Source organism: Eumetopias jubatus, unplaced genomic scaffold, assembly GCF_037043125.1.
Source record: "Eumetopias jubatus isolate StellerSeaLion01/CBP00866 unplaced genomic scaffold, mEumJub1_p1.0 scaffold_1, whole genome shotgun sequence".
In the NCBI taxonomy this organism is placed as follows: domain Eukaryota; kingdom Metazoa; phylum Chordata; class Mammalia; order Carnivora; family Otariidae; genus Eumetopias; species Eumetopias jubatus.
In genome coordinates this window covers 137,612,097-137,630,427 of record NW_028274807.1, presented here as the reverse complement: position 1 = coordinate 137,630,427, position 18,331 = coordinate 137,612,097, and the positions used below count along the sequence as shown (strand labels likewise).

The 18,331-nt window shown below is 41.5% G+C and overlaps 1 protein-coding gene across 3 annotated transcripts in view; it reads left to right on the top strand.

The window, feature by feature from the left end:
• The window catches only part of THRB (thyroid hormone receptor beta), a 206,144-nt gene that overhangs the window by 142,399 nt on the left and 45,414 nt on the right, over positions 1–18,331 (top strand). The window contains exon 1 of one of the 3 annotated variants that reach the window (XM_028099228.1): positions 17,526–17,853. The exons of the other annotated variants lie outside the window; for them this stretch is intronic. Within the exon in view, the coding sequence (XP_027955029.1) occupies positions 17,526–17,853 (328 nt within the window). Of the gene's footprint in view, positions 1–17,525; positions 17,854–18,331 lie in introns of those variants that run through there. 3 annotated transcript variants of the gene reach the window in all.

The following is an 18,331-nucleotide window of genomic DNA, read 5'->3' as shown; positions in this document are numbered from 1 at the left end:
ATCTTTGTCACAGTTTGAACTGATTGCTCAGCCACGAGGACCACATCCTACTGCTGCCCACCTCCTTCTCTCCCAGAGTCTTGAGATGATATATTTATTTGGTGGTGCTCAAAGTGCACCCACCAGTGGCACTAGCGGCATCGGGAACTTGTTAGAAATGCAGAATCTGGGGCTGCACCCCAGACCGCTGAATTGGAAGCTTTGGAAAGGGGCCAAGAATCTGTGTTTTTTAACCAGCCCTCTGCGTGATTCTTAAAAACCTGAATATCAGAAAATGCTTGCGAATACAGACACTTCAGCTCTTAGTATAAGAAAGGGCCTGCCACCTAGTGGACACTCAGGGAATGTGCATTTTTCTTCCCCTCCCTGACTGCACCTGGAGAGCCACCTAAGTCCCCGTTCTTGACTGGGCTTCCTTAAGCCCGGTTTATCTTACTTGCCAAATGGATGTTCTGTTTTAATCACTCTGCCTGCTAACACATCCCTCTGGGACTTGAGCCTTTCAGAGAATCGCAGTCTGTTTGGCTGGGGCCCTGATCCTCTTCTAAGTACTTACGAGGCTCCTTCATGCAGACCTCTCATGACTTCCTGAACTTCTCTTCAGAACCCCAAGGTCCCACCAGTTCCACAAGGATGGGTCCTAGTTAGATGCATGCACCCCTGTAGCTGGATCTAGCAGGGTCTGGACCCAAACAGTCAGACCTCTGTACTTAGATGTTTGTGCTCAATGTCAATCAGGTACCTTCTTGGTACCCTGGAACCCAGAGTAGGAGAAAAAAGGCAGGGACTGACCCACCTCCCTGACTGCATCAGAAAAAGGTGGGCAGCAATCCAGTGAGCTCACAGAATTTTCTCTGTTGGTCAGTTCTGTGTTTAATATCAAGAGAACTGAGTCTTAGATCCGAGGAAGGCAAGGAGAAAAAAAAAAGTCAAAATAATATTACTAACAAGTTATTTTCTCTCATGATAAAAGCCTTCCATGTTCATGTACAAAACTGAGAATTTCCCAGAAGTTCAACAAAAATAATTTTTAGAAATCATTTGTATTTCCATCCTCCAAAGACAAACAGTGTTAAAATCTTTATTATATTTGTCTTTTTTCTGTGCATATCTGTTTTTTACAAACTTGGAATCACACGAGACATAACATTTTTTGACCAGCTTTTAATGCTTAACGACGTATCATGAACATTTTCCTTTCTCATTAAGTATTCTTTTGAATTCTGACTTTTATTGGCTATAAATTATCCTTGCTTATAGATATACCGTAATTTATTAAGCCAGTCCCCAAGATTTAGACAAGTTAAAGTAATTTTTAAAACAGTATCTTATGTCAGCAAAGGGGCAGACTATTAACTCATGCTCTTCATAAGGAGGAAAAAAATTAATCAAATCAATGATGACAATTTTAAATGATATATAATTCTCATTTACCAAAATAACAAAGTGTTCCAAAAATGACAGATGTAAAGCCAAGTCATTGTGTGCATTATAATCCTTCAAGTTAGGCATTCACATTTTCAGCGGGTGATCGCTATCTTTGTCCTTAAGTAAAATACAAGGACATCTTCAGGTAAAGGAGTATTTTAGAAGGTGGGGGATTAAAAAGCTTGAGCCCTTCCACTAGTACGACCATCTGCTCCAACCATCTCCGCTCTCCACTCCGCCGGGACTCACCACAGATCAGGGAGCGCGGCCCCAGCTCAGAGCGCCAGTGGGATTCATATACCTCAAGGGCACTTTAGGAGCTGTAGCCATCAACACGAGACTAAGTGCTCCCCAGCAGCTTCTGGTAGATGCAAGAGAGCTGTGATTTGATACTTCAAAGGCAGGAAAGAGCACCCCATAAGCAGACTAGGACAGACAGAAATACAGGGCAAGAAAAGAAGGGAAAGCTCTCAGCTGGAGTGGAGGGGAGGAAAAAACTGGAAACAGGGCAAAGGCAAAGGAGGCAAACATCAGAAATTCAAGGTTCCCGCATCCAACTTCAGTTCTCACTGAGATATAGCATGGAGCGGGGGATGGACCCCAGGCTTCTATCTGGCAGTTTCTATCACAACCTAAAATGCAGATATGCTTTGACCCAGCTGTCCCTCTTACAATACTCTCTTCCATAGAAATACTCACAGGGATGAAGAGCTGTGTTCACCTATTTTCTTTGCACCTTTTTGTTCCTGAAAAATTAATAACACTCAAAATGTCCATCCATAGGGGAATGTTCAAATACACCATGGCATATCTAAAGTATCCACTAGAAAAATAAGCAGGTTCTTAAAAAGGGATTTTTTTTTTTTTTTTAGGAATACCAAATAGAGAAGCCACCATGCATTAACTATAGCGGGATCACATTTACAGGTTTTTTTATAAATCTATTCCTATTTATCTATCTACCTATTTATTTATTTGAGAGAGAGAGCGCACAAGTTGGGGCAGGAAGCCCGATGATGCAAGGGATCCCGACTGAGCCACCCGGGCAACCCCTCCCATTTATAGTTTTAAAAATCTGTATCACTGTGTGTGCACAAATGTGCATAGACAAAAGGCCCTGGATACACATCAACCCGAAACACCAGGTAGCTTAAAAAGGGAAGAGTAGAGCAAAGGAGGATGCTAATACTAACTCCATGTACAACTGCGTGCAAGATTTTTGTACAATAAGAATGCATTAATGAATACCTTGTGCGGGTTTCTTTAAAAGTTAAGCTCATATGCTTTATGGTCAGACAGACTCAGGTGGACTTCTTGCTCTTAAATATACCAACTCAGGGCATGTTTTTTTAACCTCTCTGACCCTCAGTCCCCTTCATTTTAAATGGGGTCATAATTTCTGGCTTTCAGATTTGTTGTAAAGATGATAGGTCGTGCGTGTAAAGCACCCAGCATAGTGCCTGGCACTTAGTAGAGACGGCATGATAACTGTTCTTAGAACAGAAACATTCTCTCAGCCTCTGGCTCCCCTTCTCCAGTGTTTGTCGCCCTTTCTGACCTTGAAATACATTGACAACCATATACACATAAATGAAGAGAAGCAGAACAAAACATCACATACACAGCTATAGGAGGGGCATAAACAATGGAAAGAAGAGTCCACAGCAACAACCAGGGTATTTTTCAAACCCTGTCGATAATGAAAGTTTTAAATAAGAAACCCAGAAAAGCATGAAAGACCTGAACTGGACTTTGAACTCTGGCTCCGACACTAGAGCTCTTGCTCATTATACTTTCTCATGGCACAGAGAGGCAAGGAAATTCCAGGCACCCCAAGGAAGGAATCTAAGCCACAGGGACAACATGGGTCTACGCTCAGAGGAAGGTGCAGGGCAGTGAGACCTGGCGTGAGAGGAGCCGTGGGCTTCAGCGAATGCCTCGTCATAAAGTCCAAGGTCAAATTCTGGCCCTGCTCCTACCAGCCACTGAGCCTCGAGCAAGTCTCTTAGCCTGTCTGGGCCTCGGTTTCCTCATCTGTAAAATGGGAATCCTCTCTCACAGAATTGTGGAATTCTATGTGTATTATTTTTACAATGAAGCTTAGAAAGATGAGAAGCAGACTGGATGTTAGGGATGTAGACGGCCCATGTGAGAATGACCACTAAGGAGATATTGACAGGATTGAAGTTTCTAAAGCTGGGAATATTACGGACGCAGGGGGAACAGATAGAGTAGCCAAATCCCTGATGCTTCCAACAGGTAGCATCAGACAAAATAGGGTACAGTGTGGCTGGTTAACTTGTAGAACCTGGCACTGAAGTTGAAAAAGTACTGTTGGGAGAGTCAGCCTTACAAAGACATCATAGGTGACCACTGGAATGCAAAGCCTTTCCCTTCCCCAGGTATTTCCCACAGGTTGTCCTGAATTCTCTGTGGTCTTTCCAAATGCAAACCTCCCGGCTGGGTATCTTATCAAGTCGCTAGCGTCTCCAAGCGGATGAGTTGGGTCAAATTCCTTTCTCCCTTGACAGGGTCCAGTAATGCCAGTGGGAGGAATGGAATGGAAGGAGCCGTGAAGGAGTGAGACTAGCAGGGAGTGGATGGAGAGAGAGAGAGAGAGAGAGCGAGCGAGAGAGAGAATAAGGGACAGGACTGCCACGGGCCACTGTGCGTGCTGTCAGGTTGTGCGCTGGGCAGTAGGAGTGGCGTTTACCCACAGTGAAGTCTGTGACGCAGCGCTCTAAAGACAAAAGTCACCTTGCCAAGAAAAGACACTGAACACAGATGTTCCAGTCAGATTTGGACATGTTGATCTGGGGCCATCAAAATATTCCAGGATTGATAATACTATAATGTAGAACAAAATCTGCTAAAAGAGAATTTGAATGTTCTCACCAAAGATATATACATATGTATGTATATATTGTATATGTTTATATATACACTATTATATACATTTATATATAATTTTATATATACATAATATCTGAGGTGATGGATGTGTTAATTACCCAGATGGGAGAAATCCTGTCACAACGTATGTGTACATCAAATCACCACAACGTACACTTTAAATATCTTACAATTTTATTTGTCAATTATACCTCAGTAAAGCTGGGGGGGAAGTGTTTCAAGAATCCTCAAATTACATAGCTGGCCTGCCACGTTAAATCTTAGGAATGTTCCCTAGCACTTGGTAGGCGCATAGGGAATATGGAGAACAGAAGACCATGGTTTGGCTCTCAGGTCTGACATTTAGCAGGTTTTTAACCTTGGATAAATCATTAATTCTCTCCAGCAAAGAATGTATTCAGAAATTAATCGTCCATAAAGAAACCAAGGACATTAATCTATAATTCCATTTTAAAGTACCTCTCTAATACAATAACCATATTTCCCCTGATGGGAAACAGGACAAAATAGATTAAATTAGTGCTAACCCTGAAAACCTGAACTGTGATTATCAGAAAAACATAGCAGCACCAGGATTAATTGAGCAATCAGTTGCTTTTCACCGTCCCTCTCAGTGGTCTTACCTCTCTTGGTGGACAGCTTCCCCCAGGAACAGAAGACTTCGGGCTATGAAGATGCCCATTCTCAATTCCCCAGTAAGCCTGGGCTTCTAGAACCCCTGTCAGCTTCGGGAAACATATGCATGCTCCACAATAAGCCTATTCCTCTGAAAGTGTTAGTGACCAGTATATCCTTACCTCTCCAGGGCAGAAGCGTTGGGTCTGAGTAACCCTGGAGATGTAGAGACTCCACACCAAGGGTAGCCTGCACAGTAGTGACATTGCAGGGACGACCTGGGTGGCTCAGTCTGTTAGGCATCTGCCTTTGGCTCAGGTCATGATCCCAGGGTCCTGGGATCGAGTTCTGCATCGGGCTCCTTGCTCAGCAGGGAGCCTTCTTCTCCCTCTGTCTACCACTCCCCTGCTTGTGTGCTCTCTCTCTCTCTCTCTGTGCAAATAAATAAATAAAAATCTTTTTAAAAAATAGTAACATTGAAGACAAAATAGGCAAGTACACTGGGAAGCCATTTCACTTGTATGTATGACCTATATTGACACAGAGATGGTTTCTCTCTGTAGTTTACTACATAGCTGATGTTAATATGAGCTATATTTAGAGATCAGTTTGTCAGGTTCTGGACCAATTCGGCCACCTTGACTTGAACTGAAATAAATATGATCCACCTTCTCTATCCACACTGCAAAAATACCAGAAACCTAAGATCAACTGAGCTTCGGAAATGAGAGTAAAAAATCCTCCATGGTCCAAAGCCGTCCTCCATGGCATTGATCTGATACCGAATTATTATCTTCGGCAAACCTCTATCCCCATGATATTTGCCAGTATTGACTTATACAAGGGACTTGACTCTATTAAACTTCACTGCCTCTTAAAACATAGAACTGTCTTGCAAATATGACTATTTAATTCAATTGTCTATGCTGTGAAGTTACTTGGCATTTGAGTTTGAATACTGTGTGTGGGTTGATGGTCTACTAGTCTAGATGGCAGTACTTGGCGAGTAGCAAATTTTACCCCCAAATATCCATAGTTACCCAATAACGTGCAGTTTATACAAGCCATACTGTCATAAAGCCCAGCCTCAGACCTAATGAAAAGATACTTATTTCGCTCTTTGTTTGCCTAGATCTGGAAAGAACTTCTTATAATAAGCCTAAGATATAAAACTAAAGGTCAAAAATGTGTAAGTAAAAGAAGCTCCTGCCCTTTAAGGGAAAAAAATGCATGTTAATTTTTGCAGGAGTTTCAACTGAATGGTTTCCAAGGAAACAGGTATCTGCAATGGGCTCATCCCATTTAATATTTACGGCCAAACATGTGGAATAGTGCTTTCTTATTATCCCTTCCTGGTTACACATGATATGTTCATTCTTAACTTTCCTTTGAAGTGATCATTCTGAGTCTTATTTCTTCCCCAAACAATGGAAACAAATGTTCATTCTATGATTAAAGAAGAAGAAGAAGAAGAAGGAGGAGGAGGAGGAGGAGGAGGAGGAGGAGGAGGAGGAGGAGGAGGAGGAGGAGGAGGAGGAGGAGGAGGAGGAGGAGGAGGAGGAGGAGGAGGAGGAGGAGGAGGAGGAGGAGGAGGAGGAGGAGGAGGAGGAGGAGGAGGAGGAGGAGGAGGAGGAGAAGGAGAAGAAGAAGAAGAAGAAGAAGAAGAAGAAGAAGAAGAAGAAGAAGAAGAAGAAGAAGTAGAAGTAGTTGTTGTTTTGCAATATCAAGAATATAATCCTGGTGTGATCACCACTAAAAAGGAAAAAAACATAACACTAAATCAATCTGACACATTTTTCCTAGATGAATGGAGGGGGTTTGATTTTGTTTGTTGTTTTATTGCAAATTTGCTTACCTTTTTAGCTGGTTCCTGCTTTTAAGAGTTGAACTGGAAAAATGAAATTGGTAGAAAAGGACCATCTTCAAGTTTGAGCTGTGTGTTTTCTTGGAAGATCTGTTAAGGCAAACCTATAAATTCCATTTTATATGTGATTTTAAAGTACTCTCCGCTTTACTGGAATACTACAGAGAACTCCCACGTGCCCTTCATCTGGAATCACCAGTTATTAACACTTTGCCACATTTGCCTTATCACAGTGCATGTGTGAATGTACGTCTGCGTCTGTTTGTATATATAGGTTATTCTTTTTCAGAATCATGTAAGAGTCGGTCGCAGACATCATAACCCCTTGAACTCTAAATACATTGGAGTGTCCCCTAAAGTCAAAGAAATTCTCTTACAAAACCATGGTACAGTTCTCAAAATCAGGAAGTTTAACATTGACGCCTACTATTATCTCATCTACAGACTTTATGAAAATTTCACAAACCATCTCCATGAGGGGAGGTAGAGGCTGAGAAAGGATTGTCCATGGAGGCTTTCGTGGGTGTCATCGCTCCTGGACAGGGCCGGTCCAGGCCACCACTACGTGTTCTTTATGTCAGTTCTGTTTCTGGTCCAGGACCCAGGCCAGGATTATATATTTCATGTAGCTTTTGCTTCTCTCTCATCTGCTTTAATCTGTAATGGGGTGTCACGACCTTTCTCTTTTTCATGACATTGACATGTTGGAAGATTGCAGGCCTGTGATTTTGTAGAGCGTCCCTCAGTTTGGGTGTGACTGATTTTTCCTCATGATAAGAATCAGATTATGTATTTTTGGCAAAAATGCTAAAAAAAATTGTTGTACCCCATGATGTTTGTTCCTATAAAAATTTAAGTGTATGATTCAGAAATGGTTTGCAAACTTCCAAACTGCCTACATGTTTGTGTGAGAAGTTTTCTATCTTTATTGATGAGCTTGTTCATTATCTCACAGGGTTAGAAGAAAGTGTATTTTCTAGAAGCCCACCTATTAAGCATCCATTCAACAGTCTAAGGATGAATGTCTCGAAGTCAAAGTTATTTGTTTCTCTGTCACCTATGAGATTTTCAAGGCTGGAACGACAGTATGATACCTCCCTGGGGGACACCTTTTTTTGCAGTAGGGACAGAAAGCAGATTCTCTGCAGTCTGAAGACCTCTGAGTATAACACATAGATGCTGCCTCTTTATTCATTTCTCATGTTTTAACTGGACCTTCCTTTCTTTCCACAATCCAATCCTATTAAATGACAAAACAATTAAGATTGGAATGTACCTTCAGTTAATCTTGATACCTACTATGTATCTTTCTAGATTATTTTGACATTTGAAATAAAATGAGGAACTTCAATTCACCATTTCTAGATGTGGTTCTCAGGGTACCGACATGAAGTCAATCCAGTTTTTGGAAACTCCTTTACCAATCCTCTTTTATTCACCTCTTCCATGAAGGCCCCATTCAAATGTCACTTCTCTATGCTTGTTTCTCCTTTCCCCCTCAGAATGAGTGGTTTCTTTCCTCATGCTGTCATGAAATGTTACTATACCAGAGCACCTATTGGGTGCTACCTGATCTTACTACAGCCTCGGAACATGCCTGTGTAATTCACCGGAGGTTGAGATCACCTTGATTTATACCAAAAACGTTCTTAAGTGTATTTTGTGCGCTCCGTGCTGCACTGTATGTTGATTGAAGTTCAGTGAGCCTGCTTCCAGCATGGGGTTTCCAAATAGACATGTTGGACGAACTTTGGGTCTAGACTTGAAATGCGCGACGACTCTGTTGATGACCAAGCATTAATGAAAATTCTATCGGCTGACTGACATTTGTCCTAGAGAAGAATAATAAAGAATTTAACCTATGCTGTTTCGGAAACAGTAAAATTCCACTTCACTCCATATTCACTTAACACATGAAGTGTTTGGTGTGTCAGATACTGTCTTCTGCTTGTTGATACGTCTTTTTAGTTGGGTTGCAAATTTCAGAGGAAGGCCCTGTCTTCCTCTTGTAGGTGGTACTGATATGTAAATGACATGAACTTTTAAATTTTTTTATTTTGATAATCAGTTTTAATTAGCTCAAGCTATTTGTAAACCCACATCTATTTTCATGAAGCTTTATTAAGATATAATTTAAGATATAATTTACATACCATAAAATCCCTCTGTTTTCAGTGTACAGTTCCATAATTGTTAGTGTATTTACAGAGTTTTGCAATCATCACCACAATCTTATTTTAGAACATTTCCATCATCCCGAAGAAACTTGCAGCTGACTTACAGTGACTCTTCCTTTCTGTACCCAATCCCTGGCAACCACTCATCTACTTTCTGTCCCGACAGATGGGCCTTTACTGCACCGCACAAAAATGGAATCACACAACAGGACTGGGATCTTTCTCTTGGCATATTGCTTTTGAGGTTCATCTACATTGTAGCATGTAGCATTACTTCGTTTGAACTTTTTACCTTTCATTATTCTTCATAGCGTTTTTAAGTATTGGTGTAAGAATGGAGCCTTTAATGAACAAAGAATAAATCTTTTGAAAACGACATCAATTGTGGCAGAGCCTCGATTTTGCACTAGTTGTTCTTAAAGGTGAAAAAGCAAAGTATAATGCAGATGACTCAATCATTCATTCATTATTCCTATTATTAGGGAAATTTGTTTTAAAATTAATCTCTGACATGTTATTCTGGAATAAAGAAAGTACACTATAGCTGTTAAATGTCAAAACCGTTCCACTCAAACAACCACTCAACTTTTCAAATCAAGTCCATCAGTGTGAATTACAATGAAATAATCATCTTGACACATTAAACTAAGTCGAAATGGATCTACTTGCTTTCATTAATTAAAGAGTACATAAAATGAGGGGCTATCTGATATTCATGCAAAGCATAAATGATATTCATAAAAACGTAAAATATTGAAGAGGTTTTTTTCCTAGAGGTAGAGGTAAATATATATAAATAAATAAAGAGGCATTAAATTAAGCTCATCTTTGGAAAAACAGTTAAATCATTACAGCGACCTTGAATCTGTGTTGAAACCTATAAATAATTTTCTCTTAGAAAAGTAGTGTGGGGAAATGGGACAAGCAAGTTCTGGAATAGCAAATCAAGAGCCAAAATCTCTATACTAACTTCTTCCCTTGGCAGTTACATAAGGTTGAGAAAACCAACCCCTCAGTTTCCACTCTGTAAAATGAATGGAAATATCTTCACCACCAGGGGTATTGTTTGGTTATGAAGATAACACGCAATAGACCTCATCATTATTATTTAGCCAGTGTTCAAATTAAAGTCACATCAAACTGAAACTTTATTGGATGTTTTCTAGACTATGATGCAAACTTCATCAGACTATATTAGCCATTAAAGGTTTGCTTTTGAATCAAATGTCCATTCATGGAAAAGAGTGAACATTCCCCTGTTGGCTTAGAAAAGAGAGGAATTCAATGCTGATAACATTGGTCTACAATTTATTTCAGAAGCCTTACTTCTCTTTCAACCCCCCAGCCATAAGGAGGCTTGTCTGTATTCACTTCTGTACACATACATGTTTCATTTGGTCTAGACCCTGGTTCTCAAACATTAGCCTGCATCAGAATCCCTGGGAGGGCATGTCCCCACATATGCTGCTGACCTCACCCTGCTGAGTCTGATTCAGTGGGTCTGGGGTGCAGCTGGAGAATTTGCATTTATAAGAAGTTCCAGGAGATGCAAACGCTGCTGGCTCAGGAACCACACTTTTAGAGCCACTGACCTAAGGCTTGCGGAGTCTATTTTACAGTCTTTGTGGAACTACAAAGGGCTGTTTGCTTTAACCCACTCAATTCTATAAATTGGCATATTTCATCTAGTTGAAAGCTATTGTAACAGGGTCTGTGGTATCTTTTGCACAATTGTGCCAGGACAGCCGGTCCACCTTAATAGAGTAAAACACGACCTCCAGACCTTAGGCCTGGAAAGAGTGTCCAAGTTGAGGAAGTCACCAGGACTGCACTGTGAGAACCTCCTTCTCCTTGGACAGCTCTCATCAGTTCAGTTACTGGGGCTGCTCCCAACAACTTGGGCCCCAGGAGCTTCTTGTTCCCACTTGAGTGTTCTCAGGGCCCTTTCTTTCCCAGTGCACCCAGATCACAGTCCATTCCCTGTATGCCAGTAAACCATGTTGTCACACTTTCAAGCACATTTTTTGTAAACGTGCATTCTGCTTGGTGATGGATTGCAAACAAAAGCCTCCCCTCAGTATCCTTTCATAGAGCTGTAACAGGCTGACACTATCAAAAAGCTTTTGCCAAATACTAAAGGAGAAAAAAGCAAATTAGAAACGAAGTCAGAGTACAAGTTGTTTGAAAAGAGGAGGGCTTTGTGTTTCTATTCCTACCAAACAGACGCAGTCACAGAACCCAAAGGCCCCAATCTTGTGTGGTGATCACCCAGGATTTGCACTACCTTGTGTCTGGCCTGCCTCTTCTGGCCAGAGCTTTCCTCCTTGGTAAAGGCCAAAACCAGGACACTCCCCTCGGCAATTTCCCAGGCTCCTCCTCTCAGTCCCCGGTGTGTAATCTGAGAAAAACACCACTCTTCCAGGGGATCTATCCCTACAAATGGCCTTCCCTCCAGCAATAGCGTCATAGAACAGAATTCTGTGTTTCTGAAAGTATGTTTCATGGAACACTTGTAACAGATGTTGGAAGATACAAAGGATTCTATGATCAGATGTGTTTGGGAAATGCTGAGTCACGTGAGGTCATGCAGTTTGACAGTTTTCATCTGAAATTCTCTCAGAGAGGGATACACAATGCATACTTCCCAAACTCATTTGACCACAGAACCTCTTTTTATTGCCTTTTCCTCCAAAGCGTCTCTTGAGACTGGTATTGTGGACCACTTTGGAAACATCATCTGAATGTTAATTCAGTGCCACGGTGCCCACCTAATGAGCATCACACAATCAAAATAATCAAGGGGAGAGTGACTCGTGCTAATTAATGCACCTGGGACTGAGGAAGTAAAAAGTCCCAAAATGGTCTGAGTTGTGCATGATCCCACGGACTCAAGGTTTTATATCAGTTCTTAAGGAGGAGCGTCAAATCCCAGGCCTGGGGTAAGTCCCCTGAATTCCCTCCCTTCCTCTAAGGCAGTATATATCTTGGAGGAAGAACCAATGAACTTACTTCTAGGTTGGAGGTAAATAGTGAGGGAAAGTAAGGAGTCAAGGAGACGACAAGGCTTTGTGCTTAAACCCCCAGGTGGATGGTGGTACCTAGATGAGAAGACTGCAGGAGGAACAGGTCTTAGAAAGAATGAAGTTGGAGATGCCTATTGGTGTGCCAATGGACATGTCAAGTTGACAGCTGGACAGCAGATTCTGGTTGTAGAGGAGACATCTGGGATGGAGACATAACATTTAGGTGTCATTTACCTATTTGTTGAAAGCCATTAGAGTGGATGAGATCACCTACAACAGACGCCGCAAACTTCTTCTCTAAAATGCCACATACTAAATACTTTCAGCAAGCCATACAGTCTCCGCTACGATTACTCAACTCTGCCGTTGTAACACTGAGTAGATACAGAAGCAGCCATAGACGATATGTAAATGAATGAGCATGACTCTATTTCAATAAAACTTTATTTACAAAGCAGGTAGTGGCCCATGTTTGGTCTGTCAGCCAAAGCTTGCTGACTCTTAACCTAGAGTGGAAATGTATACTCAAAAAAGAAAGTCCAAGACAGAGCCTAAGGCACTTCAATAATGACAATTATTATACTTACATAATTATATCCACTTACTATGCCAGTCACTGTTCTAAATGCTTTACTTATACTGACTTCATCTTCACAATAACTGATGAGGTGGGTACCATTATCACTATTTTACAAAAGAGAAAACAGTTACCTAAGTGAAAAAGTTTATTTCTCTCTCTTGAGAAAAAAAAAATCAAAAGTGCAGGGGCTCCTGGGTGGCTCAGTCAGTTAAGCATCTGCCTTCAGCTCAGGTCATGATCCCAGGGGACTGGGATCAAGCCCCACATTGGGCTCAGGAAGCCTGCTTCTCCCTCTCCCACTCCCCCTGCTTATGTTCCCTCTCTCGCTGTGTCTCTCTCTGTCAAATAAATAAATAAAATCTTTTTTTTTTTTTTAAGTGCAGAGGTTCGCAGTCTAGACTAGTATGGCAGTTCTGTGGCAGTTCTAGTTTCAGCAACCTAGGTTCCTTCCAGCTTATTCTTCTGCCATCTAGAGTACAGCAGTTATTCTAATGGGCCAAAATGGTGGCTGGAGCTCTAGCCATCATATCCACATTCCAGCAGCTAGAAGAAGGAACAAAGAAGAAGCAAATGGTGTGCACCAGTTGTTTTTTTAAGTCTTGTAGAAACCGCCTTACAACATTTCTTCTGCTACATCTCATTGGCCAGAAGTTTTTCACACAGACACATCTAGGTGCAAGGGAGACTGGGAAACAGAAGTCTCTTCCCAAAGGCTATTGCACAACTAAAATTTAGACATTCTATTACTAAAGCAGAAAGAAAGAGAAGTTATTAGAGTAGAAGCTAGCATAAACATTTCATGTTTATTAATTATCTTTCCTTATGTGCCTTCTTGCAAGTATCATTGATAGCACTCTCCCCAAGACATTTCTGCTCAGCAGTCTCATATCTCTGGCTTCCACTGTTGAAGTCCTGTGTACTCTTCAAAAGCCAACTCGCAGGCCCCCTCTTCCATGACACTATGCCCAACTCGCTAGGCAGATTCTTCCGGCATTCCCATGCCACATCACACTTCCTTGGATTTAGTTCTTTCCTGGTCTCTCTCCTTGGCCTGTCCCCTCTGCATAACCAGACAACTCAAGGACAGCTGAAATTAGGTCGAGGTGTGGAGGGTGAATTTTTAAGAACTAAGGGAAATACGCAGCAAAACTGCAAATGAAGAAAAATTTAAGTATGGGGGACACCCATGGCATGGTAGAGGGGCTATGCTTGGGGACCCAGTAGAACAGCAGTTCTCAAATTTGGCTGCCTGTGGAAATAACCTGAGGAACTTTAAAAAAAACCTTGATGCTCACGTTTTACCCCATCCTGATTAAATCAGAATTTCTGAGTGTGACACCTAGGCATCGACATTTTTTAAAGTGCATGGGTGAGGCCAATGTGTGGCCTTATTTAAGAAACAACACAGCTGAAAACAGAGGAAAAGACACTGAAAGAAGCTGTTTTCCTCCTTCAGAGACCTTGAGGGTTTGTTGTTCACTTACGAGGTTTTCCAAGCAATATCATTAGTCTTATCCTTTTAGATTATTTCCTTCCAGCCGAAGACAGAGATGTATTTACATAAGAAATTATTATTGATTGGAACACTTCTAATGAGAATTATTAAAGCCCTCCCAAGTTTATTTCAGGCAGTTTGATGCACTATGGGTCAAACAACTCTCAAGCTTCCCCTTAAGGTAACTAAATTAGAGTAGTCAGCCAGGGAAATAAGAAAACAATCTTACCGAAGCTCACCTCATTTGTGACACATAATACGTTTAAATTGCTTTATCGACTTTACAGAGAAGCATGCCAGATCGATCACGAGTGACAGCACTGTGATTGCTTTTATCAGGGTATGAGGGGCCATATTTCAAACTCAGTGTGAGTGTTGGACTCCATTTTCAGCTCACAGTAATGAGAGCTTTGCGCACTTGCTACATGTAAAGAACATCCCCCATTCTTGGAACAAGAAGGAGTGCATTCCAGAAAAGTTTTGTACTGTTTTCTCCAAAAGATAAAAAGTTAGGGAGGGAGCTCTCTTAAATAGGCTTTGATACTTCTTTTTTCCTGTTCAAAGATTTCTGAGGGAATGCAGGATTGTTTTAATTCCGTGACTCTCGGGTCTTCCACGTGTTTTGTAAAAATTGAAGAAAAACGGTTTTGGAGTCGTTCTTTCCCTTTTCGCTGCAGTATGTATATCCAGTTCTGGGGCAGAATTTAACGCTCTGATTTTCCAAGCACATTTGGAGATTTCTGGAAGTTGTTTCTAAGTATTCCTTTGGCATGAAAGTTGAGACTCTGGCTTTGGTTGATATTGTTACTGGTGAAAAGCAAGAAATTGCTTGGATCTGTGCCTTCGATGAAATAGAAAGGGAGCCAGGAAACGCACTGGCAAAACTGCAGAATTGGCCGGATCTGCCATGCTGCTCCGAACCAGAAAAAGAGGCCTCGGAACATGTGTGTTTGCCAGGAAAGAAAACTGCTTTATTGAAAGGTTAATTTTCAGATTAGTTTGGGGAAATTTGAGATAAATAAATGAAATCAGACAAAAAACATAAGGCCTGGATCCTTTTTCCTGGGGTTTTCAGAAAATAGTCACTGCTTCCAATGAAATGTTTTGACATTTTCAGCAGGGAGAAAATGTTAATTGTAATGTTATGTGTATGTGTTCTTAAAAACACTTGCGAATAAATCTTTTATTCGTTTTGAGAGTAATCAGAGAGTAAAAACACTATTAGGATGTTAGCTATGTTCATTACTCCTTATGGTCACTTTACTGCTGTCTGGAATGTTGCAGTTCATTTTCCCAATTCAAATGTACCAATTTGGAGAACATTCCTTTACTTGTCTTACAGTTCAGTTGCAATTTTTTGAGGAGTCTTATTACTAAACATCCATGGGGTCGGCCTGGGTTTCTTCCCTTGTTCTGTCTCATTTGTTGCTTACTCTCTTCCCTTGATCAGTGGCTCCCTTACTATGTTTCCAAAATCATCAGCACTTGTGGCGCCTGGTGGCTCAGTCAGTTAAGTGTCTGCCTTTGGCTCAGGCCACGATCCCAGGGTTCTGGGATTGAGCCTCATGTCTGGCTTCCAGCCCAGCAGGGAGTCTGCTTGTCCCTCTCCCTCTGCCCCTCCTCCTGCTCATTCTCTCTCTCTCTCTTTCTCTCTCTCTCTCTCTCTCTCTCTCAAAGAAATCTTTAAAAACAAAAAAATTAAATCATCAGCACTTAAAAAGACTCCCTTGCATGTCGGTGGCCCACTGACTCAGTATATTGAATACATGCGCTACTGAACTACTTAGTGGCAGGGGCTGATCGACTTTTGCTCTCTGCTCCCACCACCTCCCTGCTTTGCACTTAACAGACACCCCGTAGGTGTTTGTTGAATGACTGTCATTCATACCTTCCTTTCTCCGGTCATATACCCCTATCCCAGAATCCCATGTTGGAGTTGACTAGAGTTGCATAGCCAAAGAGGAGGTCTCACTGCTGAGTATTAAAATATTACATTGTCTGTGGTCGCTTAGGAGGGAAATACCAACAAGGTCACACATTCATGGACCGGCAGGAACCCAAATGTAAATGTCACCACCTGAGTCCCAGCCCTGCAAACTGAGTCTCTGGAAGAATGAGAAAGAACTTTCAAAGAAAGTTCTAGCTTCAAAGAAAGCAGCTTTGGCCCTTACTGAACCATGATCTAGAACACATGCATATAGTGGGCATCCACCTGCTCATCCACATGGAGAAAAAAAGCCCTTAGTAATTGTCTTAGCAAGCAGTTAGGGTCTAATTTGATATTTGTTCGCATCTTAGTTAAAAGATACAGTGATTCTTATAGAAAATGCTTTTCCCTCTAAAAGATCACGGTCTTTAAACCTCGAGCATGTGAATAATCTCAAAAGCAGATCTGATTGGAACAAAATGATAAATGTACACGCTTTCCCACATACTACCTCCAAGAGTGCTGTTAAGTACAAACGGAGGGGGCAACCTGCCATAATTGAGGCGGTTCTTCATTTAAGGGCATTGGCACATACTCTCCCTCGTGTGCTGATAAACAAAACATAAAAACAGAGTGAGCAAAGCTGATTTAAGCTTTAGGTCTCATGTAGATTAGTGCCAACGATGTAGAAAATGATCTAGTGCAAGGAACAAACCAGAACTCATTCACAGATACCAGTGGCATTTTCAGAAGTGGCTTTCCTTGGCATGTTTCTAAAACCTGCGGGACCTGTGTGTCATGAGGAGGATGGCTGGATCCTGCCATTAAAAGCCAATCAGTAACATTCAACAGACTTAACCACCAACACTTGCATGACTAGATTAATGTTCTGGAGTCAGTCATCAGGCTCATTATTACTGGGATTTTCTCTGGGTCATGCTAATAAACCGGATTATTGATTTTAGGATTTTCTGTGTATCCAAGGATATTCTCTAAGATGTCTTTACAAGGTTTCATGCTTAAGTTGTCAACCAAAATGACATCACAATGAGTAATCATTTTCTAATCATGTTAAAAGGGGTTAAAAACGGCATATAAAATGAATCTTTCCAGCTTTGGGGGAACGGGAGCATTCTTGCTGTCGGCCCTCCAGCTGGGGGACAGTCATCCCTACCTGCGTGCCATCTTCCCCGGGACTTAGCTGTGTTCTCAGCTTAAGACCTTTGATAGTCAGAAATCTGCTTTCCAATATGTTTGAATGGCAGGAGAGCTCAAAAGACACCTCAATCTAAATAGGATTTTAGCCCATCAGGTGCTATTCCAAAGTAAAGCAGGCTGGGTGGCTGTGCTGGTGGTGGTGTTTATTCATCTTTCCTTCTGGTGTCATGCGTATGGATGGACGTTTCTTGGCGTATATGCCCGGCTCTCAGGGCGTATGGGGCTGGTGAATGCATGCGTAGAGTGTGTGTATATGTAAAGTAGAAACTGAACCAGGGTCACAAAATGAACTACTGTCTGCAAGAAGTATATGAAGTGCACCCCGCTGCCGGCAGCAATTGCTACATGCAGGCCACTGATTATTACACGTATTTTGAAGATAGTCCGGGTTACAGTGGTTGCAACGCTCAGGCTGTGCCCAGTAACAACATATATATGGAACAGGCCTGGGCAGTGAATCAGCCTTATACCTGTAGTTACCCTGGAAACATGCTGAAAAGCAAGGACTCTGATTTGGACATGGCCCTGAATCAATACAGCCAACCTGAGTATTTCACTGAAGAAAAGCCTACTTTTCCTCAAGTGCAGTCGCCATCGTACTCTCAAAAAAAAGGTAGGGACCATTTCACTTGAATTTGTTGAAAGTTTCTGTGTTTGTTTCCATCGTGTTTCAAAGTTACGATTGGCATCAGCTTTGTCAAAGCTTTGACTTTGAACGCTGAATGTTCGAAATTAAAAACAGCAGTAAAGAGAGTTTGCTAGTTGATTGAAAAGGGTCCATGAGTAACAAAGATTTCCAAGCACTTTTTTCCCAAGCATATGTGAGAGCTGGATTGAGCTGATTTTTTAAGCTGTGTGTGTATATGTGTTTGTGTGTGTGTGTATATATATATATATAGAGAGAGAGAGAGAGAGAGAGAGAGAGTATTGCCCCAAATGAATATGGTCAGTTTCTTTGCTAAAGAAAATATGTAAAGGCTTCCCCTCAGTGGATAGGCACTGTGGCTTTTGAAGTGGGATAATTCTCCCCAGTTCAGGTTCAGATTAAAAACTCATTTGATTTTTTCTTGGTATTTCATATTAAAAGTTTA